Source organism: Neopsephotus bourkii, unplaced genomic scaffold (assembly GCF_033783945.1).
Source record: "Neopsephotus bourkii isolate Nb327-2 ecotype Australia unplaced genomic scaffold, CSIRO-AGI_Nbou_v1 NB_1154, whole genome shotgun sequence".
Taxonomy (NCBI): Eukaryota; Metazoa; Chordata; class Aves; order Psittaciformes; family Psittacidae; genus Neopsephotus; species Neopsephotus bourkii.
The window spans coordinates 2,383,470-2,402,666 of NW_026901640.1; the positions used below are offsets into that span (position 1 = coordinate 2,383,470).

The following is a 19,197-nucleotide window of genomic DNA, read 5'->3' on the forward strand; positions in this document are numbered from 1 at the left end:
TTATGTTACAACTGGTCATTTTATTCACAACAGTCTCACTAAAGAGCATTTCAGACTTCACTCAAGTTGTTGTTACACATGATTTTCCAGCTTGTCCTACACGACTACCTTACCACATGAAACTTAGCTTTGATGAAAGATCACACTGCACCTTCCTTTGACAGGGAAATCAAGTCCTCTGAAGGATGCTTCTGGGAAGCTCTAACAGGCAGGTCTTCATCTCCTGTAGTTCCTGGATCTGAGTACTCTGTGGACCACAGTGCACCAACAAAATCTCCTCTGCTCTTTGAATCGTGCTCAGAGCTTCAGAAACTGCAAATCTGAAATAGGAAGAGAATGAGAACAGAGTATAAATACACTTAATTCAGCTCTTTGACTTACAAAACCTTTAACCCCTCCCAAACAGAAACCTAAATCTGTTCATGGGTACAGATCCTACCCTCCACTGCCTTTCAGCACCAGCTGTGCACTTCAGCTGCAAAGGGAAGATGGGGAGGGGACAGGTAAAGAGATGGACAAAACCACTTAAAACATTATCTTGGTACTCACTACTTCCTCACTGCAGCTCCCACTAAAATCAATTCATTTACAGGGAGGTGTTGTGAGGAGATTTTCAGAGGCAGTGAGGGGATTTGCTTGCCCAAATAGAGCAAGAGGATTTTGTTTCCTCCTTTGAAAGGATGTCAGCAACATTATACAACTGAGATACACACACCAAGGGTGGGTATTTGTCAAAATAATAGGGCAGGGAATAAATGGAGCCAGTGAGAGGAAAAGAATAGACAGGGACAAAGCAGAGAAATGAGTCCAAAGAGAGTCATGAGGTATAAGTGATCCCCAGTGGGGTTAATGAACTTGCACTTGAGTAATGGCCAGCTTTTGTACCTGTGCCAGCCTTGCTGGGGTCCTGTGAAACACTTTGGTGATGCCAAGGACCACTTCCCATGATGCTGTGTCAGACACACAGGAGTGGGGCGTGGAAGGGATGGGACAGAGAATGAGAGCAAATTTACCCATTGAAGAGAATTTGGGCCAGCTTGAAAAGTTCATGACCTATTTCTACACTTGATGGTCCATGATGCATTTCCACAATCTCAATGCTCCTCTGCAGGTGTCTGGCTGCTTCCTGCCACTTCCCTGATGGGAAAAACACAGCAAAACAAGAAATGAGTCATGAATAAATACTTTCTAGAGCTACTGCCACCCAAAGAATCTGACATTATGCAAAATGCAATGAACTGCATCCACAGTGTGCTTGGGAGGCTGCTGACCTCAGAACAAGGACAGGGGATCTAGAACATGAGATGACATTAACGTTCATTGGCTATTGGGGATGCAGATTTGGCCAAAGCACTCTTTCCAAAAGCCCTGCTGTCAAAATCAGAGAAACAGAATGGGAAACAAGGGCTGGTCAGAGGAAAGGCAAGTCATGTTAAATTCAAAGGTCAGAAAACTAAAGCCAATGAGAAGACAATGCCATACCAACAGTAGCATAGACCTGTGCCAGATGATCCTCCATCTCTCCCATCAGCAAATGCTCTGGAGACAAGAGGTTTCCAGCTTCCATCTGACACTTCTGGAGCATTTTAATAGCCTGATCTACAACAAAACAAGGTATAAAATTAATCCTACTGCCCAGTTTCTAACTTTCCATCATCCAGGAACTAAAATCAGTCCAATCTCATCTTTGTATCTTACACAGCTAGATTTGGATTCAACATTGACTTCTTCTGCAACCCTGCTTATTGTAATGCAGTGCTGGCCTGATTCACCCCAGGAAAGCAAGGCTTGGGAATGTGTAACTCCAATCTTACCCTGAGCTCTTTAGGTTACTATGGAACAGCGTGTGACTTAGATTAACACCCAGACCATGGGTATAAAAAACCTAAAGCTCAAGTCCCCAGGGACACCAGGCTGCGTGCCAGGAGACCCCAACTGCATAAGCAACAGTGCCCTCTCATGGCTAAAACTATGCCTCTCGATGTGTATTCACTAGCTGCTGACCTTAAAGCTGAGCCTTACCAGCCTTCCTGGCTCTTAGCAGCTCTAATGCATTCTTGATTTGCTGCTGAAGATCCTGTAAACGGTGTGACAGGCTCTCTCTGCTGACTGAGATTGCACAAGCTTCATTTGAACAGCAGAGCATGTCTTCCCCCTGTGGAAATCATCCCTATGATCACTCCTGTTCAACTCAAAGCTTGCCATCTCTGTTACCTCTGCACTGTATTATAGAGAGGCTAAATTGTTTCTCAGTTGCATTCATTAAACAAAGTGACTTGCTTTTAAATTGCTATTGAGTTATTTGATTTGATGATAAACTTCCAGGAATAGCTATTACTATGTGAGGTATAGATTAGGCCAAAGCAGGGTTATGCGATACTCAACTGATGTTCATACAATACACGTACTGCCTTGGCTTCTCCTCATGTTTTAATTCACACCCTGTGAACTGCAGTGTGACTCTCTCTACATACAGCCCCTGTATGCACACCTTCTATTGTAGACTCCAGGCCCCCATTTTCCTCCCTAAATATCTTCCTTCTCCTAGAGTCCATCATCCTGATATTCCCAAGTTCCTTCAACAAGTTCAAAGGGCTTTTAACTTGCTGTTAAAGGCATTATTTTCCCTATAATGCTGACATACAAGAACATTACAGGAAAGCTGCTAAGCACAGTGAGATACTCTCTTGACTCTACAGGTGCAGAGATCACAGACTGAGCTCTTTAACTCTTGACTCTCCCAAAGACCCAAACACATCCCTGTAAGTTATACAATCACAGCTATGGAAGAACTACCTGCATTGGAGCTCGGCAGGCAGGACAGCAGAATGAGTTTCTCATGGCCACCACACTCTTGACATCAGACTTTAACTCTTCAAGGCAGGCCTGGCAGCGACACTCAAAGAAATACTGTCTGAGAAGCCGTTGTCTCTCAGCAACCCTCATTCTACATCGATGAGGCCCTGCAAAGGGAGGGCAAGGGTAGAAATCTCCAAACAGGTACAGTTCTTAACATCAGACTAAATATATCTTTCTCATATTTGGGACTAGACATAGCACCTTTCAGAGAAGACATAACTGAAGACCAAGAAACAGTGGGCTCAGGAGATATGATTCTACATTGACATCTTTGATCAAGGCTTATATATAAGCAACATTATACTGTGATTTATGATATTAATAGTAGTAATAATCAGTTAGCATACCAGTAGAGGCGAGAGGATGTTTGTGCCTTGAGACAAACAGAGAGTTAACACTTACCATAGCAATGCAAAACCTCTTGGCCACTTGGGATTGGCTGCGATGCCCTGACAGTGGCAGCTGTGCCACTAAATGACACACTGATATTGGGTGAGCAGGAATGGTTCAGGAGGCTGAGGACAGGAAAGAAGGCTGTCGCCAGGCGCACAGGCTTCTTATTTACAACAGCATCATCTCTGAACCCTGAAGACAGAGGGAAAACAAGAAGGTTGAGAAAGAAAGCTCAGTAACCACTGCAACTTCTGCACCAAGCACTGTGACCAACTGCAGAGACTGGTAGAAAGGTTTCTGGTATGTTGCTGCAATAAATAATAGCTAAATACCCTCTACCTGTGCACCAAAGAACAGGCCAGCATGGGACAGGCCATATGTTTTAAGCAAGTCATTCCCATCTGCAAAGGGAGCTTTTCAGAACTGAGCATTCAATCTCTTTACACAAGCTGGATGAGTAAGGATAACAGAGAAGGGCTTTGAAGTTTTTATCTTACCTGACTCCTGCATCACAGTGATGGCTTGTGCATTACACTGCAGCTGCAACATATGCCTCAGCATCGCTTCTGCCACAGTCTTCAGCTCTGGAGATAATTCACCTGATGTTTCTTCACAAGGCTTTGGTTTGGACCACTTCTCAGATGATTCCTGATTCAGAACAGCAGCCTCTAGGCCAGCTTCTTGCAATTGTCTGCATATAGCTACGACACTCAGCATGCAAAGGAACTTATGTTCAGGGCTGTGCTTCTCAGCATGTGGCAAAAGGTTGAACACAGCCTGGTAAGAACTCTGGTACTGACCACTGTCATTACAACCAGGGATACCTCTGCTACCAGCTCTTGTATCTGCTGCCTCACTAAGATGTCTGCATCTTGCCTCAGTGTTATGAAGGTCCTTGTCATCATCATGGGACCATTCCACCAGCCTCCTAACCTCTGGAAAACCTGCCAGTAGAACAGTCCTCAAGGCAACATGGCAGAAGACCCCTAATGTGAGAAGCAGTGGTCCCAGGGAGCACTCTGTCCTGTGGTACTGCTCCCAGGCCATATCTGCACACTTCTGGCTGCAATACTTTGCATAACTGCACCCACAGCAAGGCACTGAGGCCAGGAGCTGCCTCAGACACCGGTGGCAATAAAGATCTGCATTAGTGACTCGAGTATCCCATGCTGTTTCACTGCTGTCCTGCAGAAGAAGGCTCTCCCCTGGGCAGAGCACGCTTACAAAGGCCTCCTCTTTCAACAGGCTCTGTCCTGAAAGGATGTCCTGGGAGGCCACCAAGTGACGTCCTCTCTCTGTATCAAAATTCAAGCTCAAAGATGAAGATGCTCCTGAAATGCTGTCATTCTCTTCCCAGATCTCTGATGCTCTTTGAACGTCACCACATGCTTCTCGTGCAGGCTCTGAGCAGCTCTCCTTCTCATGTATTTTAACCTTCAATTGACTTAACTTTCCTAGCAGTGTCTGGTGTGTAGGGCTCGTCATGATCCCATCCATAGCAATCTTATTCTCCACCACACTGAGGGCATCTGCTGCCTCCTGTAGCCTTCCCAGACACAGCAGACACTCAGCTTTCCGCAGCAGCACCTTGGGCAGCAGCCTGTCTGGGTAGCCATGACTTTCTGCCCTGGCAATATCTTCCAAACAAACCTAGGAACAAAGACAAGGCCATCCAAATGCACTCGAAACCAGCTGAGACTTGTACTCTTCACTCCATCTAAGATGCAGAGTATTTGAATAGAACCATAGAATGGTTTGGGTTGGAAGGGACCTTAAAGCTCATCAGTTCCAAGGCAGGGACACCTTCCACTAGAGCAGGTTGCTCCAAGCCCCTTCCAACCCGGCCTTGAACACTGACAGGGATGGGGCAGCCACAACTTGATGATGTTGGCCAAATAAGTCCTGACACAGAGCAAGAAGCAAAGAAGGAATCCTTCAGAAAGTATCAATGGATGCTTTAAGCACTGCTTCGGAAGCACATCTGATCTATTCTAACAATCAAATACCCCTTACTGCAGGGTTTGCACCTGAACCCTGCATGCAAACACCGTGCTAATACCTCAGAGAGTGCTCGGCCTCATCCCCCAGCCCCACCTCGTAACGACACGAGGCCTGAAGCCGCGCTCTGTGCATGCAGCCTTGCCTGGGGACCCCCAGGAGCTCGGCGGTGGGGACAGAACCAGGCCGGACCCGTTTCGCCATCACAAGTTACCTCAAAGCAGCCGAGGTGGAAGAGAGCTGCAGAGCGGTTAGCGAAGCACAGGGACACCTCCGGGCTGCCGGGGAGCTCATGGGACGCCGCCTGTGGAGACCAAGAAGCTGCGGCCCTCAACGGGGATCCCCTCACGGGTGCATCTTCGAACGGAGGCCCCAGGCTGTGAGGGCCCCGTCCCGGGGGCTGCCCTCTCCCCACGTACCTGCGAGTAGAGCCTCACGGCGGCACCGTACTGGCGGCGGCCGAACAACCGGTTTCCCTCCTCCCTGTAGAAGAGCGCTGCCGCCGGCTCCTTGGCCACCCGCGCCCGGCGGCACAACCGCTGCAGAGCCGCCGCCTCCACCTCAGGCCTGCAGGACACGGCCGGGCGGTGAGCTCCGCGCTCCAGCCCCGCTCCTCCCCATCCCACTCCCCCCCGCGGCTCACCGGAGCAGGCCGCAGCCCAGGCGCACGGTGTCGTGCAGCGACAGCGACGCCGCCGTCAACCGCTCCCGTAGCGCCGGGTCCAGCGCGGCCCAGCGCCGGGCAGCGCATAGCTGCCATTCCTCTACGGGCAGCGCCATTGGTACTGCGATGGCGGCGCCCAGATACACCGGTACAGCACTTCCGCCGTACAGCGCCAAAGAACCAATAGGAGCGCTTGTATTACCGTCGTCTGGAGCACGCACGGTGGTGACGTAATCGCGCGCCGGAAGGAGGAGGGCCGGCTCCGGGCGGCGGGAGGATTTGGCGGTAGTGGCGGAGCGCGGCTGGAAACGCAGCACCATGAGCGTGGGGCTGAGCGAAGGCGCCATCGCGGTGAGGGTCTGCGGGGGGACCGGGATGGGGCGGGCTCGGGGCTGGGATGGGTGAAGGCTTGTGGGGTCAAGCCTGGCTCTGGGGAGAACGGGCCCGGCCCGGTCCTGAGGGAGGAAAGCAGGCCCGGAGCGGGGCCTGGTCCTGGGAGGCAGCGATGGGACGTGGCCGGGAACGGTAGTTCCTGTGTCTTTGGTGGTTCCCGGGCATTCCCCCCTCAGCTGTGGGTCTGAAGCGCTCCTGAGCGAGGTCGTAATGCTTTTCTCTTCTCCAGGCCATAATGCAGGGGGAGAACGTCAGCAAACCTGTACTGCAAGTCATAGTGAGTACACTCCGTTGCCTCTTGTCCAGTCCTTTAGTGAGTGTGGGTGCTTCCTTGTAGGCGTCTGAGTGCAGCCAAACTTCCATGTCAGAGGAGCCAAGCAAGGCTGATGTACTTGTAATTTTGTTTTGCATGGCTATGCTTTTGATAACAGTGCTTAAAACCCCAAAACTAAGCTGAATAAAGGTCACTTGTTAATCACTTCATGGTTTTGAAGGGTTTCTGAACAAATAAGCACTAATAATCTGTTTTTTCCCCATAGAATACGCGGGCTATTGCGACAGGAAATGGGCCACCACGTTACCGAGTGCTGATGAGTGATGGGGTGAACACACTGTCCTGTAAGTATGATAGACTGCAGTGAGAGCTTTGTAAGTGTGGGGATGCTAAGGGTATTAAAGATCCGGGTCTAATGGCTAGGTGCAAAGTGAAATGAGAATTGGAGGAGAATGTGGCTTCTATGGGAACCACAGACTCTGAAGCATGCAACTGTGTTTTAGCGTTTAGACAGTCATTCTCTTCTGAGACTTTCTTTGTGAGCTTCAAGCTCACAAAAACAAAAGAAAATATAGAAATCTATGTGTATTTTTATAACAATTTTAAGGTAATTTGACTTAATATTTCTCTGACTTCATTGGCTATTCTAGCTATTACTGCACCCTGAAATTTGGGAAAATAAATGCAATATAGCTGATGCTTGGTTTTGGTGTCTTGTCAGTGGTTACACTGTTTTCTGTGTATTAACTGAGCAAGTTATAGATCTAACGCAACACTAGGCTGGCTGGAAAAGCTATTGGCAGTCCCTTTTTAAGGTTGGAATGTGTTAATTGTTTCCATGTTTTCCTTCTGTTTCTGCAGCATTCATGTTGGCCACACAGCTGAACTCTCTGGTGGAAGAGGAACGCTTGTCAGCACAATGTGTTTGCCAGGTTAACAGGTTCATTGTCAACAGCCTGAAAGATGGAAGGTATGTATGTTACTTTGCAGCCTAGTCCTACAGAAAGGCACTTTCTGTAAATGCTGAATGCTTTTTATTGGGATTTTCAAATGGTGATGAAAATACTAAGGTGCAGGAGGGAATGTGCACAGCACAAGCAGTAGCAGAAACAGAGTGTGGCTGCAGTGGGTTCAGATATGTCTAATACAGTGGTTTAGTAATGTAAAGTTCAGTTGGAATCCTCCAAATTCTACATAGTTTTATTAAAATTCACTTAAAATTATCTGCTGTGGAAAAGAAACTGAAGATTTCTTCTTACCTAAATGGTGTGGAATCTGGTCTTTCTTTTAGGAAAATTTGAGGGAAGGGAGGTAGGATACTGCAAAATAAGAAGGGGTCTGAGTGGTGTGATTAAAGGAAAACTATCATAGAATCCCAGACTGGTTTGGGGTGGAAGGGACCTTAAAGCTCATCCAGCTCCAACCCGCTGCCACGGGCAGGGGCACCTTCCACTAGAGCTGGTTGCTTCAAGGCCCATCCAGCCTGACCCTGGACTATGTATGTGTCTAGGAGAATATGGACTGAATTCATATTTGGGGGAGGCCTAAGTAGGCAGAGCTTTTGTCTTCCAGATTCTTCATTCAAAGAACCAGCCCCTAATGGTTGGTTCTCTTATGTGCTGCAAAGGGTAGTCAGAGTGTGACAGACTTGCAGAGGGAAGTCTTTATCACTGTCTATTCTGTATTTGTAGGAGAGTGGTTATACTGATGGATTTAAATGTTCTGAAAACTGCTGATATGGTTGGTGGAACTATTGGCAACCCAGTGCCGTATAACGAAGGTGAGTGTCCTCTGTAACCAGTACCTTTCTGAACAGACTGTTATGATAGCTTTCAACTGGCTATTTCCCTTTAAAAGCAGCAGTCAGACATGTGCAGCTTTCTTATGCCTGCAGCAGATGTCCAGATCTTGAAATCCTTTCTGTATGTGTAACATAAAATGGGTTTTGTCCATACTTTAAGAAACTCTTCACCATGGCTGAATATTCAATCTCTACATGGTATTGAGGAGTATCTATGATAACATCGACAGGCTTTTATTCCATGTTAATGGTCTCTCCCTAGAGTTCCTGTAAGTATGCAGCAGCTATTCTATGTCTCCTCATAATGAGTAATCAAATAGATTATAATTTCTTCTGTTGGGAAGGAAAACAGGAGGAGGAAGATGTAATAATGATCTATGAAAGTATAAGATGGTGTGGAGGGGATGAATAAAGAATGATGAATCTCTCTTCCTTTTCTGCATTCATTTGATGCTCTTGAGTTCTCCTATTGTCAGGTAGCGGTTTTAAAACAAAGGCTGTACCACATCCCCTAAACTGCAGAGTTAAATTATGGAACTTGTTGAGGTAGCTGCCAAAGGTTGGCACAGGTTCAAAAAGCAATTAGACATGAAAGAAAAATCCATTAAAGGCTGTTAAACATAACAATACATCCTTTGCATGAATGTTGGGTTCAGGAAGCAGTAAAACTTAGATTGCTCAAAGTACATAGAGGAGAGGATGGCATGAAAACATGGCCAGCATACAGACCAGACTTCCCTAAGCACCTATTCCTACTCTGCCACCTGGAAAACCATGATACACTGGGTGCTGCCATGAATCTTTTGGGTTTATTACGTTGCATAAGTAACTGTGTTGTTCATTTTCATGTGCTGAGCTCACAGTTCTCAGGAAAGCATTTGTTTGAATTGATATGTATATATATATCTTCCCTTCCCCTGAGATACATTCAGAAGTAGGTTCTGTTCTTCAAATTCTAGTCTTTAAAGAAGAGAGGATAATAAGCACTCAGAGAATATATTTGAACAGCTCTGTCATTGATGTATATACAGATAATTGCTGAAATTTAATAGCAAATTGCTTTTCTTGATCCCACCCCAGTGGAAGTGAACTAATATCTTTTTATTACTTAGGGACCACGCATCAGTGGCAAAAATTGTCTGTAGGATATTTTGGACAGACAGTAGTGATAGGTACACTGCTATTCTGGTTAAAAAGCTCCTTTACTAATAGAGGTAGATATTAGACTTAGTTGTGAAGGCAGAGACATCTTTATTAACTTTTCTTTTTTCCTAGGGAATTAAAGGGGCGTTTGTTAAATGAGCCTAAAAGAATCCTTTGTTCCTTTGATAGTTACTTAGCTAATTGCTGTTTAAAAAATGTGTTGACATCTCAGATTTTATGGTTTAATCCCACAGTTGCTGTAGAGACCAAGATATTCAGAATAGCTGTGGAGCAGACTGTTTTGTGCCTTTTTCCCATTTCCCTTGCTTGTGTGGTACAAGAGCTTGTGAACTATAGTGTTTTTCAGTTATATTGTTGCTTAGAAACGCCTGGGAATGTGCTATGTTACAGAACTGAGCTGAAAATATACCTTTAAGACTGTAAATTTTGGTAAAATTTCCATGACTTTGATCAAAGTTGTGTTCTTTGTGTGGGTTTACAAAAGTACGCGGCGATGACATTTTCAAATCAACACTTTTGGAGATGCTACGGGTCTATGAGCATTGTAAGTGTGGTGTTGCAGTAGGTAGTTAAGAGATGCTGGATTTGAAGTGTTGTGCATTTCATTTTAGCTAACTTTATTCTGCAGACCTCATCCTGTTTTATTTGATACTCAGGTTTCATCTACAGAGGACAGTAATAGTTTAGATGAAGTGTGCTTAACATGCTTCTGCTCTACAGGGCTGCCTGATTTTGTCATGGAGGCCTTGGTAAAATGGCAGAGGTATATTTCAAGTTGCAGATTCTTTTAAGTTCCTGTGTATACTGAGAGATTGTGTTTCTGAGAAGCACTCAGCTAAAGCACAATGAGTCTCTAAAAGCACTTTGTGGTTTTCATGGAGAAAAGTTCAGGTATTCTAAAAATCCCACTTTTGGTCTCACTTGAAGTACAGATGTCAAGTTGCTAGATCTAGGATTAAGGAATAGTCTTTCATTGACTGTAATACCCCAGTAGGACCCAGGGAGTGAGAAGCTGGCTTTTGGCCACTTTCCACTTGAGCAGTAGGTGGTTAATCTGCCTAACAAGAAAACTGGAGACACAATCTTCTTAATACATATCATAAGAAAAGAAACCCTTTTCAGGCAGCATTTCATAATAGTATTGAAAATGAAGACTGAGCAGGTTTTCTTCTTGTTGAAAACTAGATGGTAATGTTATTACTGTCATTAATCTCATTCAAATTACTCTGGTGCTGGACTTCCTTCTTACTATGACAGTTGCTTGCTACTTGTGTCGAACTTCTGTCATTAATCTTTTAATGTTGAAATGTTTGTGTACTTACACGTTCACTTGAACTCTCTTCTTGCCCATCCCACCATTGTGTTTTGGTGTACATGCTTTCAAAAGTGTGTTTTCTTCCCTCCATTCCCCCCCCTCCATCCTGCTGCTCAGTTCTGGGACTGGTTTTCTGTCACCATGGCTCTGTAGCAGTACCTGCTGGCAGCAAATCATTGGAAGCAGAGGATGATTGTTCTACAGCTATTAAATAAGAGTGGGCTGTGTTCCTGGCTTTAGCTGAAGGTCTTGGGTTTGACTAACTCGGGATATAGAGCAGAAATGTCATTAGGTATTTCAAGTGTTTTCAGCTTCTGGTAATAAAAACTAACAGTGAAAACCAGGCAGAGGAGAGAGTTTTCTGAGCACCTTGAGTGATCTGTAGGCCACCAGCCACCAAAAAATCATAGTTTGAGTCCTTAAACTCTACAAGTGAGAAAACTGGAGAGATATTTCTGCTACTTCTGTATTTGAACACATGCAGAAATGTGTTAATATATTCTTAATCTGTTGAGAAACACCAGCTATGGGTAGGCAGCCCTTGAAATGTGAATGTGTGTTTCATAACACGCGAAGGTTCTAATGTATGTAGTGGTCTTTGGTTTAGTTTTTGGTGTTGGGTTTATTTTTAAACCCTAGGGGGAAAAAGCATTTGGAACAAAAGTAGCAAGGAAATCTCTTGCTGTTTCATAGGCACATCCCTCTTCTTCAGTATCCTTCCCCGGACCAGGCATTTTAACTTTCAGTGTGTTTTGTTGGGTTTTTCCCTTTCTTCTCTCCTTACACAAGATGGGTTTAGGGTGATGAGCACTGACCCTACCTGGGTCCTCCCCATACCTGAGGCAGCTGAGGAGGGTGAAATCTGGTTTCTCCATCTAGTGGATTCTGCAGTAAATACACATTGCTCTTTGACGTCACTGTTGCCAGGGAGATTGCTGTCACCAGCTCACCGATGTGACTCTACTGCGGCAACTTAGAGGAGCAGACTGGGTTTAGTGCAAGGACCTTGTTCTGGATTATACATAAGCAGAGGGTTACCTCTGTAGGCTATCCAACATCAGCTGATGCTGCATCAGGGTCTCCCTGTGTTGCTCCTCCTTTCTGTGCCATCCTTTCTTGCCCTTCTGTATGGGATTCTCTGGTTTTGCTCCTTGTGTTGCTTACGGCTTGGTCTTGACCTTCTTTATCCACTTTCTCTGACCATCTTCGCATCCCAAAGCAGGGAGGTTTTGTCTGCTCAGGCCTAGGACTTCCTGCCAACCAGCGGCTTAAGCATAACTTGCCTCCAAAGAGATGGGATGATGTTGGCTATTTTCTCATCTGGAGGCAAAATAGGATAGGACAAGTATTCTGTAAAGGAATTTAAATTTTTGAATGGTAGATTAGTCTTCTAATGTACTATTTCTCTAGATAAAGTCACTGTGCTCTTTCTTGTGTAATTTATCATCAGGATAAGGCAAGTGAAAGTCCTGGAATCTGAAAAATTGAACAGTATGTACTTACTATGCCATCACTTTTCTCCCTGTGCAATAGACTGCTGCGTCCCAAGAGGGACCCTGGTGAATGCTGAAATGACGACTCCATCACACCCACGTTAAATATCTTCATATTTTGGCAATAAAATATAGCAGGTGTTTTCTTTGTCTTATGTTAGCTTCAGGTTTGACTTTCCCCAGTGGGTTTTGACCATTTCTGAGTTTCAAGAGGGAATTCTCTTACAGGTTTTTCTTTCTTAGCTCTTAGGTAGTAACAGAAACTACCTGTCAGAGCAGTGGAAGCCTATCACCACTGAGAAGTTGTCAAGATTACTTCAGTGGTGTCCTTTTAAATAAGTGTCAACCCCGAGTTCTTTCAAAGTAGAAAGCAGTCGCTTGAGGAAAGAGATCTGACTGAAATTTCTCCATGGTAATATGGTTCAACAGAGAGCTTGCTACTGCTGTGTCTAGAACACCTGAATTTTAGCATGTATTCTGTGTTTTAAATGAGCTTTTCTTCATGCCAGTCTTATTTCGTACCAAGGTTTAAAGGTAGTTTTAATTACTGTGCTCCCTGCTGTACTCTGTGGTCTCTCTATTTGATTATAGGGCAAGGGCAGCAACGTTCTTCAGCTCCAGTGGCAAGCTCAGCACCCAGCAAACCACAGCAACCAAATGGCAATTTGTCAGTGGCAGGTAAGGATAATCCTGGGCAGGGATTCTGCTTTCCATTTCTGTGGTGCAAAACTGTAGTTTAAATTAGGAAAAGAATGTTTCTGTGATGGTGTTGCACAAGAAATGCTTCATTAAACACTAACCCATAGCTTGACAAGATGAATTCTCTCAAGAGGCTATCGTGCACTTGGATTTAATAATAAATTCTTAAAAACAGGGGGAAAATCTGTTCCACTTCCTTCTTCCTTCCCAAGGGGGAAAAATGGTGGAAAACTGATGGAGCAGTATAAACTGAACATCTAGCCTGATGGAATTCTGCCTTCTTGAAACAGTGCTCTAAGGACACACAAGCAGGCTGCAGTGTAGAGCTGGCCAACAGATGTGTTATGTTTAGGCCAAAGAATTTAAGTGGTACAGGACTGACGTTATTTGATAGTGTATCTATAAATGCAAGGGGGTTTGATCAAGGCTCTAATGAGATGCTGAAAAAGGCTGTCAATTTAAATGTCAGCTTGTAGACTTTTTTTAAAGCAAGAAAGATGTCAGTCCTAGCTGTTGGTGCTGCTTTAACTTGTCTGTATTCTTTATCCATGTGTTTAAGAAGTAGTTTAAATAGTAAAGTTCTGACACTTGCTTATTACAGCAGAAAACAAGCTCTTCCTTCCTGTACTTAAAGCTGATTGTAAGAGTTTTATGCTTATACATTGACAAGAATGAGTTTAGAATTAGCAGTATTGCTTTGTGTCAGGAAATTATTTGATTATTTGATAGAGGAGTACTATTCCTCAGTTATTCCCTTAAATGGTGTAGATCTGAAGTTTGATGTGCCATATTTTAGATGATTTACTACTAACTAGCTGTTTCCCTCTTAAATATGGTTTAAGTGATTGACTGTGGACGCATCCCCACTTCCAGTGCAAGTGCTGTAAAGGTCTGAGAGTGTCTAGGAAATACTTGTGACCAAGAGTGGAAACGATTCCATGAACTTCTAGCCATGCTGTGGTGTCTATGTGAATGGAGCTTTAGGTGCCTACCCAGTGTTAAGTCTTCTGCATGGCTCCCCATAGCTCAGAGGGAGTAGTTCTGCTTCACCTTGCACCATGAGTTGGTTTTCACCTGGCTTTTGCCTGCAAGGCTGAAATTCTTTGTGTTCTGCTGTGGTTTTTGAAAGGTCCTGCTGCTCCAAAGTACCACCCTCCCTCAAACCAGTTTGGTAAAGCAAGTGCTTCCATCACCATGAAGATGCCAGGGGGATCACAGGCCAAAGTAGTGCCGATTGCCAGCCTGAATCCATACCAATCAAAGTGAGTTGTTGTGGTTTGCCAGGTATTACTCAATGTCACAGGCCTAAAGGAACAATAGCTTCTTTTTGCTTTCTCATGTATGACTCTCTGTCAAATCGTTCTTGGAGTTCTTTTGACTTCATTGGTTAACTTTAAACAAATGAAACCAACAATAACAGCAAAACCACCCTGAGAAACAAACAAAAAAAAACCCTTCACAACTGTATGGGCTTTGGTTTGGGTTTTGTTCCTTGTTTGGTGGGGGGTTTTGTGCTGTTTTGAGGGGGGGATTAATTTCATCAACGCTCTGACAATCTAAGGTTTGCCTCTGCATTGTCTTGGTGAAGTTCCCCTGCTGAGCATGATAGGTTCTTAATATTTTAGTTGAAAATCAATTGACTTCTCTTCCTTTTTTGTTTTTTTCTCCTAAAGCAACCTTTTTGGTAACTTAATGACAAAACAGCTCAGTAAGCTATTCACTTCGGCTACTGTTCTGTTGAAAAGCATGAGGATGTAATTATGTCGTGAATGACATTTTTAAGTTATGCAAACTGATTTGATTACCCGAGTTAAATGTGAATCCTATAATTGAGCTCTTGAGTTCTAGCATGGCTTTTCAGAACAGGCAAACTGCTGTCTGAGAAATGTACCCTGGAAGAGTCAAAGATTTGAAACCTGCTTCTGTGCAGAAGGATTGTTTGCCATTATTATCATATGAGATGCTTTATGGCTGGCTTTGTTGCTTTCTCTACAGCTTTCTACCTTTAGTGGTTTAGGCCATTAAAATGGAAAGCAGCCGAGAAGCAGGTGAGAGTTGCTGAGGTGTAGTGGGAAGATTCTGGCTTTGTAAAAGTGACATTCCACTTCTAAAGGTTTGTCAATTCAGTCTGTTCTTAATATAAGAAACAACACAGAGAACACTGATTCCTTGCATGATTTCAGGTGGACCATCCGTGCTCGTGTTACCCAAAAAGGCCAGATCCGCAACTGGAGCAACTCCCGTGGTGAAGGGAAGCTCTTTTCTATAGAGCTAGTTGATGAAAGTGTAAGTGTCGTAAGTTGAGGAAAAGATAATGTATGCCAGATGCTGATGAGCCCTTCATAAAAACAGACTAGGGGAAATAAAGTGTATTGTAGGAAATGGTGCTTTTTATTACAACTGAAGCTTGTGTTTCTGTATTCATTAATTGAGCATCAACGACCCAGTTTTACCCAGAATGGAGTCTTAAATGTCTGGTGTTACTGATTATTTTTCATCAAACTCTATCGTCTGTGACTGAATTTTTGCAGCTTCAAGATACAGTTGTTTATGGCAACTGACAGCCTGATATTGAGGTTTGTGGTGGTTTCCTGTGGATTGAGACTGAGGTTTCATCCTTGCTTAGATCCACCTTACAAAACAAGGAGTGAGAGGAGCGTTGCCTCTGAGTTGTTACAAGCTTTCATTTCCATGAGGAAATCAGAGTGCAGATTATTGTAATACTAGGAAATTCCATCTGTGGTTTGTTTGGGGAATGGTATCTGGTTAATCTAACTGAGCTTGCAGTTTATCAAACCTCTTATCAAATTACAGCCTCCTGTCATGACAACAAACAAGATTCTGCTAGATTATGTTTAGTATAAAATGCAAGGTTAATAATAATCTAACATGGTGCCATCAGCTATTTGTTTTCTCTGCATACTGTCTCTATTCAGATGTTAGAAAACCCCAACCCAATATTTATATCCAGTGATTTTATAATTGTTATTAATTCTTAGTGAAAGACTTGACATATCATGTGTGAGTGGGAGATAGCACAATATACTGTGGGCTAACTTGTGGAGCTGTGGGATCTGTTTGAATCTTCTCTTTGCATGTAATGGCAATCAGTGCCAGGTTTATGAGTACCTCTTCAGAGGTTTATATATATGTCACCCTTACACATTTCATTCTGAAGCTCGAGATATACTAATGAGACTTGAAAATGAGATTTGATGGTCAGGTGTAGAACAGGTTGTTTTATCTATAACTACAAATGTGAGGAGAATGTTGTTTGTTTCTCGCATGCCTGGAGCTAGCCTGGCAGACCACATTGTGTCTTGTAGAACTGATGCCACTTAACATTGCAAAGGTTTCTTTTTAGTTTGTTTTCATGCTGAATTTCAAGCTCTGACCAGCTCTCCTGTTTTCCTGCAGGGTGAGATTAGAGCTACTGCATTCAATGATCTAGCAGACAAGTTCTTTCCGCTCATTGAATTGAACAAGGTATGGTAGCATTGTGCTTTCACAGACTGACATGAGCTAGAAAAGAGAGAGGGTTTTTAAAGGTGAACACAATCTATTTTCTGTCTCTGACTTCTGATAATATCCCCTGTTTCATTGCTTTCTCCTGTAGGTATATTATTTTACCAAAGGCAATTTGAAGACTTCTAACAAGCAATATACAGCTGTTAAGAATGACTATGAGATTACATTCAATAATGAGACTTCAGTTGTGCCCTGTGATGATGCCCAGCATCTTCCATCTGTTCAGTTTGAGTTTGTATCCATCTCTGAGTTGGAGAACACACCCAAAGACTCAATTGTTGGTCAGTCTAAGTAGCAAAATGGCAAGCTTTAAAGCTTTGAAGTTTTACTTTTGTGTCGTGAATGCTGGGGAGGTAATGAGCATGCAATGCTTCTAGTGGCGTGATCTCTTAAGTAGCCAGTGGTGGTTGCCATTAAAAATACCTTGTGCAGCCTTCCTGTTAGGATGCCTTTGCCCTCTTCTGCTAACAATATGTAATAGCTTTCCTTCAAACTCGTGCTTCAAACAAGGGCCAGTAACTGATTACTGTTTTGCACAGAAAAGGGCTGAGAGAAAAATGTCCTTGCTCAGCACGTGTGCGTTTCATACCTTCTGTGGTCTTGCTTTCTTTCACTATCTAATTATCTCTGTAGTGATGCTGGCATGATTCGTTGCATCCAAGTCCAAGTTGCATGACTGTTTTGGCTTGCTTTGTGAAGTATTGGAGGTTTGTTTTTCTGTCATTGGTTGGGCAGAGTACTCCGGAAAATCAGAGGCTGGGGTGGGGGCGAGGGTTCTCAGGTTTCTCAGGCACAAGATGCATGTGATTCAGAGGCTTTCAGCTAGCAATATTAAAGGTAGATCTGTACTATTAAAACCAGGATATATTTAAGGGGTGCAAAGAGGATGGTGCTGTCTCTTAGTCACCCAGACATGCAGACTGAAGTTTAAATTGCACATCACAGTCATGGGGCTGCAGCGTAAAGGCACCAGCCAGTTGCTTTACAGTTGTGTTACAGTCACTTTGATACCTCTTGCCTGAGAGACGTGTGTTTAAACAGCAAGAGTGAGTATTACAGGATCAGGGCTGAAATCCTTTGGCAGAATGTGATGGGAAGAGATAGTACAATGCCTTGATCTCGCTAATGTGCTGAGGCTTGCATTCATGAATATCTTAATGAATTCATCAACAAAATTAAAGCACTGAAGAGTTCTGTAGTGGAGCATTCCTACCATAATATGCTTAATTTCCATATCAGATTTGATTTGAATAGGGAGCTAGGATACAAGGTAGAAATCTGACAGTAGGTTTGAATTCTTTTCTTGTGATCTTGTATTCCCCAATTGTGACCCTTGAGTAACTCTAACTCAATTGTAACTGTTTTTCAGATGTAATTGGAATTTGTAAGAGCTATGAAGATGTCACTAAAATTACAGTGAAATCTAACAATAGGGAGGTATCAAAGAGGAACGTGTGTCTGATAGATACATCAGGGACGCTGGTGACAGCTACGCTATGGGGAAACGAGGTATGTTCAGTCTTACCTGTTCTTAAGCAAAGGTCTCTTTGTGTAGGGTGAGGAAATGAACGTGCTGTTGTCATCCAAGATGGACATAGCACTGAGACAGAGTCCTGGGTGCTTAAGGATCAGGGCAGAGAGAAGGTGAAAGACTGTCTGGTTTCGTTCAGGTGTGATGTTCTTAACCTTTCTCTGACAAACTGCTGACGTGATCTGACTAATGTGTTCTGAACAACTGCAGACATTATGTCTCAAACCAAAAGACTTAAGATAACAGGTTTCTGGCTTAGGAGAGGATATGAGTTGCAGTTTGATTATGGAAAAGCCTGGTGGCTACAGTGGTCTCGTTTGAGATGAATTTTATTCATAGGGTGGGATACATGTTACCATGCATAAATTGCTGCTTAACAAAGGGGTTGAGAAGCTGTATCTCAGACTAGTTTAAAGCATCAGAGCCTTAGAATTTCAAGTTTGAGTAGTTGCAGTAAACATGCTGCTTTGCCCTGTTAACAGGCTGCTTTGTTTTCCACTGGTGTTGTAGATACTCAGGGATTATGTTCCAGTCTATAAAATGGGAGTGATCCTGCCAGCTTGACAGTGATGCTTTATGGCTAAATGATCAAGTGCACTGATAGCAGAGATAGCTAAACACTGTTAGCCATCTGCTGATACAACTGAAGTAAACTGTAGTTCAATATCACCAAGTTTTGAGGCTCAACAAGGTTGTTAAAGGAGAAGCTACTGGTGATCAATTCCTGCCATAACTCTTCCAACAGAGATCAGGGTCTGCATTTTACAAAGTCATTGCCCTAAAGGCTGAGATATGTTTTGTGTTTTCTGAATCTCATGGATACCTTGAATGCTACTGCTAACTCCAGCTTATTCATAATCTTTAAGCACATGACCCTCCCCTTGCTTGCTAAGTGATGTGGGGTCCAGAAAATCTATACCTTTCAAAACCTCTCATGCCAAGAGGTTCTTTGTTAGTGTCAGACTCCTCTGATAACGAACTGATGGCAATTGAACAGCATTAAAGCTGCTACATGAGATTAAAAACAGGAAATGGCAAGTCAGGAGAAAGTGTTTGGTCAGCACACCTGCACTTGTGCTGTTTCA

The 19,197-nt window shown here is 43.7% G+C and overlaps 2 protein-coding genes across 3 annotated transcripts in view; one reads left to right on the top strand and one right to left on the bottom strand.

The window, feature by feature from the left end:
• On the bottom strand, positions 1-6,234 carry SMYD4 (SET and MYND domain containing 4). Of its 2 annotated transcripts, XM_061363414.1 has the most exons (10): positions 5,894-6,234; positions 5,670-5,817; positions 5,465-5,554; positions 3,750-4,902; positions 3,262-3,444; positions 2,797-2,963; positions 2,023-2,155; positions 1,483-1,599; positions 1,014-1,137; positions 1-320 (listed from the first exon to the last, which is right to left on the bottom strand). In XM_061363414.1, the coding sequence occupies exons 1-10, from the start codon at positions 6,232-6,234 to the stop codon at positions 170-172; spliced, it is 2,607 nt and encodes an 868-aa protein (XP_061219398.1). In that variant the 3' UTR covers positions 1-169. The 2 variants fall into 2 exon arrangements, with proteins under 2 accessions (XP_061219398.1, XP_061219399.1); XM_061363415.1 differs by lacking the exon at positions 5,465-5,554.
• The window catches only part of RPA1 (replication protein A1), a 22,806-nt gene continuing 9,741 nt past the window's right edge, over positions 6,133-19,197 (top strand). Inside the window, exons 1-11 of the mRNA XM_061363421.1 lie at positions 6,133-6,265; positions 6,537-6,584; positions 6,847-6,925; positions 7,443-7,551; positions 8,273-8,361; positions 12,946-13,032; positions 14,183-14,315; positions 15,237-15,339; positions 16,471-16,539; positions 16,670-16,862; positions 17,951-18,090. Of these exons, the coding sequence (XP_061219405.1) occupies positions 6,233-6,265; positions 6,537-6,584; positions 6,847-6,925; positions 7,443-7,551; positions 8,273-8,361; positions 12,946-13,032; positions 14,183-14,315; positions 15,237-15,339; positions 16,471-16,539; positions 16,670-16,862; positions 17,951-18,090 (1,083 nt within the window). The 5' untranslated portion in view covers positions 6,133-6,232. The remainder of the gene's footprint in view (positions 6,266-6,536; positions 6,585-6,846; positions 6,926-7,442; positions 7,552-8,272; positions 8,362-12,945; positions 13,033-14,182; positions 14,316-15,236; positions 15,340-16,470; positions 16,540-16,669; positions 16,863-17,950; positions 18,091-19,197) is intronic.